General features: G+C 37.3%; 1 protein-coding gene across 2 annotated transcripts in view; it reads right to left on the bottom strand.

Annotated features, from left to right (window-relative positions):
- DIAPH3 (diaphanous related formin 3) overlaps window positions 1-14,007 on the bottom strand; it is a 1,718,568-nt gene that overhangs the window by 1,356,286 nt on the left and 348,275 nt on the right. For both annotated transcript variants that reach the window (XM_053707945.1, XM_053707946.1), the window contains exon 4: window positions 8,471-8,575. In XM_053707945.1, coding sequence (XP_053563920.1) covers window positions 8,471-8,575 — 105 coding nt within the window. The remainder of the gene's footprint in view (window positions 1-8,470; window positions 8,576-14,007) is intronic.

The raw sequence follows: 14,007 nt of genomic DNA, 5'->3' as shown, positions 1-14,007 counted from the left end.
AGTTCAAAAAACGAATCAAAAAAATGATAGACTTTTTTTTAACAGTTACACCAAACTGCCACAGCCTTGCTGTGGGCCTACCTTCCCCAACAAACGATTTTGGAAAACCTAAGAGCCCTTAAGAGAGGTCCTATAGCATTCAGGGGACTCCTGGAGGAAGCTGGATGTCTCAGTCTGTAAAAGTTACTGCGCAAAAATGAGCTAAATTAGGCCCCTCCCACTCATATTAAAACAGTGGAAAGCCTCAGGAAACTGTTTCTAGGCAGATTTAAGCCAGCCATGTGGAAAAAAACTAGGCCCCAATAAAGTTTTATCACCAAAGTATATATAAAAATGTTTAAACATGCCAGCAAACGTTTTATATTGTAAATCTATAAGAGTATTACCTCAGAAAGAAAGCATGATACCAGTCGCTATTAAATCACTGTATTCAGGCTTACCTTACATAAATCTTGTATCATCAGCATTTTCTAGCATTCACATCTTCTAGAAAAAAATCTTAACTGCACATACCTCATAGCAGGATAACCTGCACGCCATTCCCCCGCGGATGTTACCTCTCTCTTCAGTCATGTGTGAGAACAGCAATGGATCTTAGTTACAACCTGCTAAGATCATAGAAATCACAGGCAGATTCTTCTTCTATTTTCTGCCTGGGACAAAATAGTACAACTACAGTACCATTTAAAAATAAACTTTTGATTGAAGTAAAAAACAAACTACGTTACACCACTTCTCTCTTACTACCTCCATGCTTGTTGAGAGTTGCAAGAGAATGACTGGATATGGCAGTTAGGGGAGGAGCTATATAGCAGCTCTGCTGTGGGTGATCCTCTTGCAACTTCCTGTTGGGAAGTAGAATATCCCACAAGTAATGGATGATCCGTGGACTGGATACACCTTACAAGAGAAATAAAAACCTAACATTTTTGTCACCACACTCCTCTTTGCCCTTCCTAGCAGTTAAGCAGGCAGAGAGAATGACTGGGGGGTGGAGCTAAGGGGGGAGCTATATAGGCAGCTCTGCTGTGGGTGCTCTCTCTGCCACTTCCTGTAGGGGAGGAGAATATCCCACAAGTAAGGATGAATCCGTGGACTCAATACATCTTACAAGAGAAACTATTGAAATTGCTGGTAAAGGATACAATTTTTTAAACCTTGAAGAAGGATTAAAAGGAGAACCCAGCTTATTCCATTCCTTAGAAAATCATATCAGAAATAGCATCAGGAATAGGAAAAACCTCTGGAGTAAACACAGGAGGTTTAAAAACAGAATTTAAACGTTTACTAGTTTTAATGTCAAGAGGACTAGTTTCCTCAATATCCAAAGTAATTAACACTGCTTTTTACAAAGAATGAATATACTCTTAAATAAATAAGTAGATTTGTCAGTTTCAACATCTTCTGAATCAAATAGATCCTCATCATAGGAGGTTAATTCATTATGTTGTCGGTCATTTGAAATTTCATCAACTTTATAAGAAGTTTTAAAAGACCTTTTACGTTTATTAGAAAGCGGAAATGCAGACAAAGCCTTCTGAATAGAATCAGTAACAAATTCTTTAAAATTCATAGGTATATCATGTACATTAGAAGTTGAAGGAACTGCAACTGGCAATGTACTATTACTGATGGACACATTATCTGCATGTAAAAGATTATCATGACAACTAATACAAATGACATTCAGAGAAATAATCTCCACAATTTTACAACAAATGCACTTAGCGTTGGTAGAACAGATGTCAGGCAGCAAAGTTCCAACAAATACTTCTGAGACAGGATCAGATTGAGACATCTTGCAAAATGTTAAAGAAAAAACCACATATAAAGCAAAATTATCAATTTCCTTATATGACAGTTTCAGGAATGGGAAAAAATGCAAATAGCATAGCCCACTGACATAGAAAAAAGGCAAGAGGCAAATAGCAATAGGGTAATAAATAATGAAAAATATTTGGCGCCAAGTATGACGCACAACGTAACTGACAATTTTTTGGCGCCAACCATATCCGGAAATGACACACTCGCATCACTAACGACGCAACCCTGTGTGGGGAACTCGGCGTCAACTAAGACGCCGGAAGTGACGAACTTGCGTCAACGGACGTGCCTTTCATGCCAAAAAATTCTCGCGCCAAGAATGACGCAATAAAGTGTAGCATTTGGCGCACCCACGAGCCTAATCCAGCCCAAAATTTGAGAAAAATTTAGTCAATTGAAAAAAAGACTAAACCCCAGGTAAGAAAAATATTTCTTCATGTTTACTTTCCCCAAATATGAAACTGACAATCTGCAAAAGGAAATACATGAACCTGACACATGGCAAATATAAGTACAATACATATATTTAAAACTTTATATTAATGCATAAAGTGCCAAACCATAGCTGAGGTGTCTTAAGTAATAAAAACATACTTACCGAAAGACACCCATCCATATATAGCAGATAGCCAAACCAGTACTGAAACAGTTAACAGTAGAGGTAATGGTACATTAGAGTATATTGTCGATCTGAAAAGGGAGGTAGGAGATAAATCTCTACGACCGATAACAGAGAACCTATGAAATAGATCTCCCGTGAGGGAGACCATTGCAATCAATAGGTGATACTCCCTTCACATCCCTCTGACATTCGCTGTACTCTGAGAGGAATCGGGCTTCAAAATGCTGAGAAGCGCATGTCAACATAGAAATCTTAGCACAAACTTACTTTACCACCTCCATAGGAGGCAAAGTTTGTAAAAACTGAATTGTGGGTGTGGTGAGGGGTGTATTTATAGGCATTTTGAGGTTTGGGAAACTTTGCCCCTCCTGGTAGGATTGTATATCCCATACGTCACTAGCTCATGGACTCTTGCCAATTACATGAAAGAAATTAATACATTGGGAAAATCCTTGATGGTACATATACCTTTTCTTATGGAAGACAAACACTTCCTAATATCTCAATTCATTAATTAATAGTCTTCAAAGAATAAGCTAAGAAATGGTAAAACCAGAGAGCCTATAGGTAAATCACTTCCTGTGGGCAAGCATAATGATTAAAAAATTCTGTATTAACACTCAATAGAATACCTTCCATATTAGTAAAAACTGAAGTATTTACAGATTAGCTTGATGGTTTGGAGAAGTCATTACAATAGTCCCTTAGTAGTATACATCCATAATTTCATATTAAAAAATGCATTGAAGATGTTCTGCTCCTGAAAGTCTCCTAATTTAACCAACATCTGCAGTATGTTTACATTTTCTGGTATCGGTTTAAAACCCCTCAAGTGGTTTCATACTGCAACTTGCATAAAAAAAGAAAAGTAATTTATACAGGGAACAAACTGCTGAGCATTTTTCCTCCAGGAGGAAAGAACTTAGATGACTTCTCCATGCGCAGCAACGCTTATAGGAACCCATTGTGCTGCCAGCTCTATAAAAAGAAGTGCTGAACAAGATGTATATGAGCATAAACAGGATTTCAAGTGAAAATAAACAGCACACTAAATTAAAGTTTACATAATCTCTAACCTTACAGGTTTCAGTGTAAAGTATGAAATCAAGAGAGTAGGAAAGGTTTAACATACAAGAAATTTGAAACAAAAACTCATGTGTACAGTTTATCAGAATTTTTAAGTTTTCACGTCTTATGTGATCTGAAAGTCATTCTTCCTAAACAAACAAAAGTCTTCAGAAAATATTACACAAAACTTTTTTGGAAAACAGCATTATTGTGTTTGTTTTGGTGTACTACTTTTGTGTAGTCTACTACATCATAAATAATGAAATATTTAAGTTTAATGTTTAAGAAATATAGGTTATACACATTTGTCATTTTAAATGAATGTACCTTGTCCTGGAGAAAAAGAAAAAAAAAATATATGCCCGTTTCTTTGATGAGAAATATATTAAGGTTATATATATATATTAATATATTAAGGTTAAATTTTTGGGGGAAAAGTACATTGTAGAGCTTTACTACACCTCATCTCCCATTATTCCCCAGTTATACATATACCCAAGCAGAGAACAAAGCCAATATGAAAGAACAAAAGTGGAACAAATGAAGTACAAAACAGGACCTGCTGCCAACTCAAGGTTATAATAAATAGGGCAGGGTCATCACCATCACAAAATAAATGCATTAATGGATAAACATACATTTTTGTTTTCTTTTAAATGATGAAGAATTCCAGGAACTATCAGATGTGGAATTTAATACCCATGCAGTGCAGTCAAGAACACCACCAGAAAGAGAGTGGGATTATAGTTAAGGCAAGGACTGAGATTAGTCAGGTCACCTAAGAAGAGCTATAAATGTTTAAATGGTACTCTGAGAGGAATCGGGCTTCAACAATGCTGAGAAGCGCATATCAACGTAGAAATCCTAGCACAAAAACTTACTTCACCGCCTCCATAGGAGGCAAAGTTTGTAAAACTGAATTGTGGGTGTGGTAAGGGGTGTATTTATAGGCATTTTGAGGTTTGGGAAACTTTGCCCCTCCTGGTAGGATTGTATATCCCATATGTCACTAGCTCATGGACTCTTGCCAATTACATGAAAAAGATAAGGCTTTGCAAATCTGGTCAAGAAAAGCATTATCCCAAAAGACCCAGGAAATAATAACTGCTCTGAATGACCAATAATATGCTTGGGAGTGGACTTACCCACCCACCAAAGGCTGCTAAAGTAGTTTCTGTAGCCTTGAAACCCCTAAAAAAAAAATCCAGAAAAGTGATAAAAAAAAAAAGGGCAGAGGAACGTCAGAAGGACTTTGTAGCTTCTACATAAAATTTAAGAACCCAAACCATACCCAGGTTGTGTAGGAGATGGATACCAAGAAGGAGCAGATAGAATATATCTGTAGAAACCACCTTCGGAACTGAAATCAGCAAATGATTACAAGATAGAGCAAAAAGTTAAGACAAGTGGCAAGCATAAACAGAACCTTTCAGGTTCTAGTCTGTGAAAAGTTTCAAAAGGGAGGGGGCATGGATAAACTCTCAAGAGCAATCTGCCTCCAAGGTTCAGTTGCAAGTTTAATAACAGGTGTTATCCAGATCAGAGCCTGAACAAAAATCTGTACATCAGCAATTTTGGACATCTTTCAGGTTGAACAGCACTGAAAGGGAATAAATATGAATCTCAAGGGAATTTGCTGATAAGCCGTTCTCCAAACTTTTATGAGAAATTCCAGGATCCTAGGATTGTGAAAAGACTTCCAACAAAAAATCCTAGTGGCATAACAAGCCATATAAGTCCTCAAGAGCATATGTTACACCTAATAACGGGCTTCATTGCTTCAATAAAGGTGTTGATAACCTAGTGAGAAAAGCCTCTATTAGATAGAATCATGAGGTCTGAAGATCTTGATGAAAGTATCATAAAACAAAAGTTAAACACCAAGTAGCAGCACTACCACAAACTAAAGAGATAAAGAATATATAGTTGTTTAAGCTGCTAGTCTTCTAATAAAAAAAAAAAAAAGATAGAAGTGTGCCACTTGACCTGATGAAGAGGTGGAACCTCAAAACTTGATGTTTTTGTCACATATTCTGGTCAGACGTAAGCTAATGTACAAACTACATTTGTGGATCTTCAACCTTATGCAAATATCCTGATTTTTACATATGTTTTAATAAATATATTCTATTTTTATTGAACAATACTGTTTTAGCATTGTTTATTGTTTCTACTGAAACAGAAGGTGTCTCCTAAGAGGCAGATGTCAAACAAAAAGACATCTGAATAAGGTCTGCATACCAAGTTCTGAAAGGCGGGGGAACTTCCGGGCGGCGGCCATGATAGGTCGCAGTTTTGTGTGCTGCTCCAGCCTAGATAGAATTTGTTTGATAAAACTGGAATAAGTCACCATTTGGCAAGAAACAATACTTGTTACAGTCAAGCTAATCATCATCTACCTGACGATCTTAAACTTGTTGTAATTGCTGTCAGCACCAGAGCACCGGAGCTTATACTGAGGTTGCGGCCTCCAACTAAACCCCCCGGTAGAGATTCCTTAGGGCTCTGCCGTCGTGCAACGCCGTGGTTTCGTTGCAAAAACTTAACATAAAGATCTTCAAGAACTTTATCTCACTAACTAGTCATAACTATCAATAGCATCGATTCCCTGAACACTCAGCTGATTGCTACTAAGTGTCCCCTAACATGGATGTATCTAGCATGGAGGATGCACATTTTATCGGAGAGTTCAGCAACTTGCTCTCCTACTATCAAGAGGTCTTCTCAAGCGCTCTTAGAAATATACTCCGGCCCCCTCCTGAAACTTTCACTTCGAGTGTATCACCAACCTCTTCTGCCGGTAAACCTTGTGAGAGCGATGAAGCTACAAAGCCGGATGGCCATCTAGCACCCTTCCAGGCAACCACACGCAGGAGACCCACATCTTTGCTCGTTATGAAAGGAAAATTGGATGGTGTTGCAGAGAACAAAGTACCCCATGCAGTGCTTACCTCCTGCTGTGCCGATGATCCCGAGCGCTTGAGCGGATGCCCAGCGGCCTCTGTGCCGCTCCACAGTGGTGTGGCGATCCAGGAGTGCCATGCCCCGTTCCGGAAATTTGCCATGAGGGAGCCGGGTCTGTTGCTGTGCGATCAGATCGCCGCAGCTGGGTCTACAAGAAGGGATCCTGCAGTGTACATGCGGCCCTGTCAAACCGCGAGGGGTCACCAACTACTCATGACTCGGCCTCTTGCCGGCGATCAGGCTGGTCCGCTGACTTTGAGGATGAGCAGCTGGAGCGTGCGGTGGTTGCGCTGGGCCAGCCATGATTTCCTCTTTGGGAACAAAGAACACCTCAGGAATGATCACCTCTGTAGGTACAAGGGGTCCTGTAGGAAAATTCACCTCAGGGCAGGTGGTGTAGCCCTACGCTCCGGAATAGGCTGACAGTCTTGCAATATGATAGCTAGGGGCCCAACGACTACGTGCCTTGCAATCTGCATGGGCAGTTTTTCATCAACTGGTCTATGTACTGCTTTCAAGTTTCACAGTGGCCCCCAATAGACATACCTGCCATACCTATACTGTCAACCTTCTTTATGAGGACTTCCTATGAAGGCTTTTACTGCCTGAACAACCATGTCCCCCATTGTGAGGTTTGCCCAATATTAGAATTTTCAATATGGTCAGTGACTGAATAAGAATGTTTTACTTATTGGACAACTGCTAGTCTTAGTCAGTGTTGTGGACTATGGAGACAACTCAGATAATTTAGTTTTGAGCTCACCCTCTGTTAGTATGTAAATATCATTGCATTTCATACATATGTTTAGATATTACTGCCTGTGTAGATTAATATGTGAGGTTCATTATTGCGCCAGCTATAAATTAATAAGTCACCTTCCTACCACTGGCATTTTCAATATTGTATTTCCACACTGGGACTGCCCTCTATTATTCTGATAAGTGTATGGTTGATTCTAGCTCAATACCATAACAATGACAGTAAATACACTGTTTCTATTCATTTAGTTTTTACCTAACGTGCATTAGTACCATACTGTATTTTTACAACTCTAAAGGATTACTTAATATCATAGGTATTCGGTTGTAACTCTTTAAGTCCCCCATATAGTCCCTCTATACAACTTTAGCCCCTTTGAAGGGACTGTGCCTCCTGGTTGGAAGCATCTCCTGTGCTATTATTGATGTATATGTAATGGGAGATCCTTGGCTGCATTCCTTTTGATTTCAGTTAAGTATAAAATGTAGGTTTGTCTAGTTTGAGGCCCAAAAGTGGTCCCCTGAGCACCCTTGAAGATCCCCAATATTATAATTCCTCCTATGAGTCAGTTAAGTTTTTATGGGCCCATGAGTGGCCCTTTGAAGCTATGGAGGCACATACTGTATATCCCTAAAAATAATTAAAAATGAGGTTCCATTCACATTGTACATTTATGCTAAAGTACTACTCTGATTTTCAGATGCTTTACAATTTTGCTTGTTTTCCTTTTGTATATTACATTAGCTTGTACCAACAAAACTATTGATGTACTCACTGTATATGATATTGACAAATTGTGTAATGTTTTTCTTTTCTCTGGAATAACCTTAATAAAAAGATTTAAATTAAAAAAAAAAAAGTTCTGAAAGGCCAAGCCGAAGAAATCAATCTCTTAAACCTGTTCCTGCTTTACTCTGTCAATTACAACTGAGCAAAAGCGGTGAAGGTGTAAATCAGCTTGACTAACCACTGTACCACTAAGGAGGTGTTTGTGCCAATGGTACTACTTTGGGTTAGGACGATAACTTCATATATTTTTAGTATATCTTAAATCCGCAATTGGATTTTGGTGCTTGTACAATATATTTAACAACAAGTTTTGTTCTACACTGTGTACATTACAATTCTGAAATTGTTAATGCTTATATTTTTTGTTAGGGGGGTGGGGATAGAATTCTAAAACAAACTTTATTAAATTTCACAAAACAATCAGGAAGCTGTACTGTACTTACAACTTTAGATGCACTGCCAGTATACTGCATGACCATTTCTTTTTTGGTAGCAAAGTCTTTTTCCCGCAGGGGTGCCTTTCTGTCTTCATTTAAATTCATATCCTCCTATTTAAAAAAAAAAAAAAAAAAAAACACATAAGATTCATAGCTCCATAACGAACATTAAAGGAAAATAATGTGTTATTTATATTTTGCTTAATGCTACCAATATTAGTTAAATTACCCTCTTTAAGTTACATGACACACAATATAAAGTTTTTTGGGAAATCAACATTTCTTCAGAGCACTCCAATAAATGATATAAAACTATTATGATTTTTTTTTAATTTAAAAACATGTAACTTCAAACTACACTGTACTTATATTTACCATATGAGTAAATAACATATGTTTAGAGATTTGATTTCAGACTTCAGTGTAATTCCATTTACCAAACTTGTAAATAAAATCAGTTTCTTGCTTATCACTTTCGCAGGTTTCCCGTCATCTAGAGCAGTGTTTCTCAACCCCAGTCCTCAAGTAGCCCAAACAGGGCAGGTTAACATTAAAGCTGAACTGTTGCACAGATACAGTAATCAGCTGATCATTAACACAATGGTTACTAACCTGGTCTCACCCATATGCTGATTATTTCATCTATCCACTAGTTCAGCTATAAGTAAAACCTGGCCTGTTGGGGGTACTTGAGGACCATGGCTGAGAAACAATGCGAGTCTAGACCAAAAGTGTTGTCTCTGTTCAGACAATTCTCTAAAAAAACACTAAGTTTAAAAATTGTTTTCAGTTGAAGTGGTAAGAAGTATTAACAATGCCTCATATTTTCCATCTGAGTAAAACAACTACTTAAATGCATATGATCTTTTAATAAATATGCTACAATTATTGAAAAAAAGCACACAACAATTTTAGACATCTAATTTTTTTCTAAACAGGTTTCCAGAAATGTAATGGTAACAGTTTTAAAATAAGGCTTTTAATAAGACGGAGAGATAAAGGGAAAAAAAAATGTATTTACGGAAATATATATTTTTCTCCATGAATGTTTGGTCATTGTTTTCAGACTTCATCATTTACAGGCTAGCGGCAGTTTCTTTTTTAAATCCATTGTCACTCTTGCCAGAGGAATTCAACAGAACAAAACTGTACTTGTATTAAAGCAGTGAAATGTTACAGCTAAAGGATATTCTTTTTAAAATAACTAAAAAATTAAAGTGAAGAATAATATCTATACAAACAATAGCTCAGGAATCTTGCAATTCGATGCATGACTTCTGCACTCAGAGGCTAAGCCCACTGCTGTGTACGCTTGATTATTCTGTGTTTTGCATTTACTCACGTCCAGATTTTTATATAAATAATATGTCAGACGTTTGCTATATTATATATATATATATATATATATATATATATATATATATATATATATATATATATATATATATATATATATACACACACATATACACACACATATATACACACACACACACACACATATATATACACACACAACCAACTAACGACTCGGTGCAGGCGATCTTTAACCTATCTAAATCTAAGATTACAACAAAGCAGCATACTATGCCAAAACAGCATTCAGAACTGAGCAGGATGAGTAGTATGAGAACTATAAAAAAGAAAAATTGTTTAACAGACGTAAGAAGCACAAATGTATTCTTTTAACTCTGACATTAAAATATGTAGAGGTGAGATTTCCTTCTAACATACTTACATGCCAGAAATTCTGAAATTAAAGCCTTTTACACTCTGGTGCTGAAGCCATTTTACAGCTTTTGCATTCAAAGGACTTACACTACAATATAGTTGAAAATATTTTTTATTGACTTTTGAATGTTATTACATACAGCATCTTAAATAACAGTTCGAAACAAACACAAAAAATGCAAATACAATAACATTGCAGCCAGAGTAATTTTGGTTTATCGACCTTTCAGTAACATTCCAACATATAATGGTGTGTTCATTCCGCTTTCCATCTAGCCTGACTCAATCTCAATCATGATCAAATCCCTATCTCTTCCCCCCTCATCTCTACCCGTTCATCTTGCTCCTGAAGACTCAATTATCTCACTCATTGATGCACTCTAACCGGATTGTTTCCTACTGATCTTGTTGGTTTGCTAGGATTCTAGCTCTATTTTCATTTTCAGTATACATAATATATGGTTCCCACTGTTGTATAAACTTATCCCTGGTATTAAGGAGCTCTGCCGAGGCACTACTCATTGTAAAGTGATAATCTATTCTCCTTTTAATATATTCAAATGAGGGTGGATCCACCCTCCAAAATCTAGCTATGCTTACTCTCACAACCGTGCAGATCAAGGCTATTAGCTTGTGATGTCTTTTCACTTTATTATCTGGAGGAAAATGAAGCAAAGCCTGCTCAGGGGTAAGTGTGATATTAGTTTCTAGGATTAGGCTTAGATACCTTGAAGTCTGATTCCAAATCTTTGTAACCTTTCCACAATGCCACCACATGTGTGAGTATGTCCCTTCCTCCCCACAACCCCTGTAGCACAAGTGGGGCTTGCTGTCCTGTGTATTGGCAAATCTTGTGGGATATATGTACCATTTATAGAGTACTTTAATATAGTTTTCCTTCAACATGGCATTTGGAGAAAACGATAGACCTCTATTAATGTTTGATACCCAGTTATCTATTGTCCATGTCCTGCCCAAATCCTGTTCCCATTTAGTCATTATTACACTCTTGTCCCCATTTGAGCCACCATTAATAGAGCAATGCTATCAGTCCCCTCCTAACCTCCTTCGATAAACATAGTGATTCTAATATAGTATTGTTTGGAGGCTTATCTAATCCCATTATCTCTCGAACTCTGGATTTAAGTTGTAAGTAGTGGAACCACTCGTTTTGCCCGGGTGTGCCTAGCTCTGCATATTGAGAGAAGGATAGTAGGTCGCTATTAACATAAACATCTGCTATTCGGTAGAGGCCTTTATTCTCCCATTTCCTTTGAGTATGTATGTCAACTAAAGATTCAAGAGGGGAGAGCGGGGTCAGTCTGGACCTCTCGTTGAGTAAATGATACTTCCTAATCGCTGTGTCCCAAATAAAAGCAGTGTGTGTGATCGCAATGAACTGTTTGATGTGACCGAGTCTGTTTTGTTGCTTACACTACAATTTAAAGTGCTTTTTCTTGTGAGTTACAGTATTGAATCCACCATTTCCTATTTAATTTGAAATTGTAGAATGCTTTTAAATTTCCAAACACACCAAATTTTACTCTGCTCTTCATAGGTAATAAAATAAAAATTATATAGACACACATAGAAAATTGAAGAAACTGCACTCTCTGGTTCTATTTCAAAATATCTTTACTGTTATACAAAGTGTAACATTTCGGGGATAATGTATCCCCTTCCTCAGACACAGGCAATACAAAGTGAAGCACATTTATAATAAAAAAAATCAAACTAATACAAACCCTACCCCCTAATTAGATTTAAAAAAAACGCCAGAATGGTGGCCATGGTGACCACAACGTCACAATATAAACAAAAATAGTATCTCCATAGAGTGTCATTACAAATAAACTGTCTGAGAATACTTAAATATCCTAAGTGAAAGTGACTGTTTAAAGACGGGAGAAAGAGAAATGGTACTATAATTATTAATGTAAGTCATGGTTTTTAATATATATACAGGTGGCCCTCGTTTTACAACGGTTCAATTTACACCGTTTCAGAATAACAACCTTTTTTCCAGTCATGTAACTGCTATTGAAAAGCATTGAGAAGCAGTGCATTATTAAAATAGCCAGTAGGTGGAGCTGTCCGCTTGTGTTGCAGCAAAGCCAAGCAAGCTGAAATTAATCAGTTTAACCAGACCTGAGCTATCAAGCAGATTTGAAAGGAACAAGATCTTCCTGTCTATAAATCAGTCCAGATTGGAATGCATAGAAAGAACTGTTTGCAGAAAAATGCAAGTGAAGTCTGTGTTATGTGATTATTTTATTAGGTTTATAATGATGTTTAGCATTTAAAGTCTTCATTTCAAAGCTTTAAAAATAATGTATTAGGTGTTACTTATGACAATTTTGAGATATACATATATAAATATATATATATATATATATAAATTTGTAGACAAAGTGCACTCCAAACGTTTCAACCAGCTGCCTTGGGTGCAACAAACAGTATGTGTAGACAGGTAGAAGAAAGTGCACTCCAAAGGACTTACTTGTAGATCCACTTTATTTGTGAACGTTTTCGAGCCAAACTAGCTCGTCCTCAGACAGACAGAAAAACAACAATTGCATTTCCCACCACCAGGACTTAAATACCCACCAGCGGTTACGTGTACGTTCTACACATTTGCCACGCCCCCAAGAGGAGGAGTAGGCAGCTGGGTCAGCGTAATAATCGGCTAAAAAACATGGTGTGTTAAAAACATTAAATACATCAAACAGTGCTATAGGGTCAGTGCGCAATAACAAGACATGCCAAGGAAATAATAAACATAATAAACAGATAAGCTGCCTGATACAATTGAGAGATAATGTGCCGTCATTTGTTACCGACGGACATGTTAACTATACTACCGGGGAGACCAGAGAACACAAACAGTGTCAGAATAAATAAACAAATATCAACATGTGTTACAAAGCGGTGCAGCATATTCTAATATAAATACAGAGTAAATATGCTAATGCTACTGCAGATGGTAATAAATTTGTGCGAGACCGAACATATTAGCTAGCAAAAAGTGAGTGCAAGTAACCATGACAACAGTAAAACTAGCCCTAAACGGAATATCGCTATATATAGCGGACGGCTACATGAACATAATACTTAAGGTGTAATAGTAAATTAAGGGGGGCTGTAACCCCCGGCAATATAGCAAACATTTAGGCAAGACAAAGCTTGCGATTATGTGAAACGAGCAAAGCAATCCACCACAGTTGTCATGACAACCAACGGTCCAACTGATATCGGTTTAATTAGGGGCAACAACGACACGAACATTTAGGGACAGGAGCAGGTGGCATGTCAACTGTGATGGTAACGAACATGTCAGGGGAAGCAGTAAACTCATACAAAATTGTATAATTAGGTAGCCTGACAATATCATTGGATAAATGGTATGAAGCAATGGGCCTAATGAAGGTATATGACATCAATGCAGGGAAATTAGCCTGTAGTGGGAAAACAAAATGTACTAATGGCAACCGTGGAACAGTACTAATCAGAATAATAGTAATAATAATTAGCAGGGCAGTCAACCAGATTGGAAAGCAAAATGCCAAATATTTGTGATAATAGAATGCAATGTTACTTAACCATAGCACACAATAATAAATCAGATATTCATATTAGGGCACAAGTTGATTTGTTAAAGCCAAATCATAGGTTGAATAGAAAGTGGCTCTCAGTATTCTCCGCTAGTGTCCATCAGAGGAACACCTGCCAATCCAGGTAGGCATTAAGTCCCTTAGGTGTCACTGTGTCAAGCTTATACATCCAACGTGCCTCTGTTTGCAATAATAGATTGT

This window comes from Bombina bombina, chromosome 3, assembly GCF_027579735.1.
Source record: "Bombina bombina isolate aBomBom1 chromosome 3, aBomBom1.pri, whole genome shotgun sequence".
NCBI lineage: Eukaryota > Metazoa > Chordata > Amphibia > Anura > Bombinatoridae > Bombina > Bombina bombina.
This window is presented reverse-complemented; position numbering and strand designations above follow the sequence as displayed.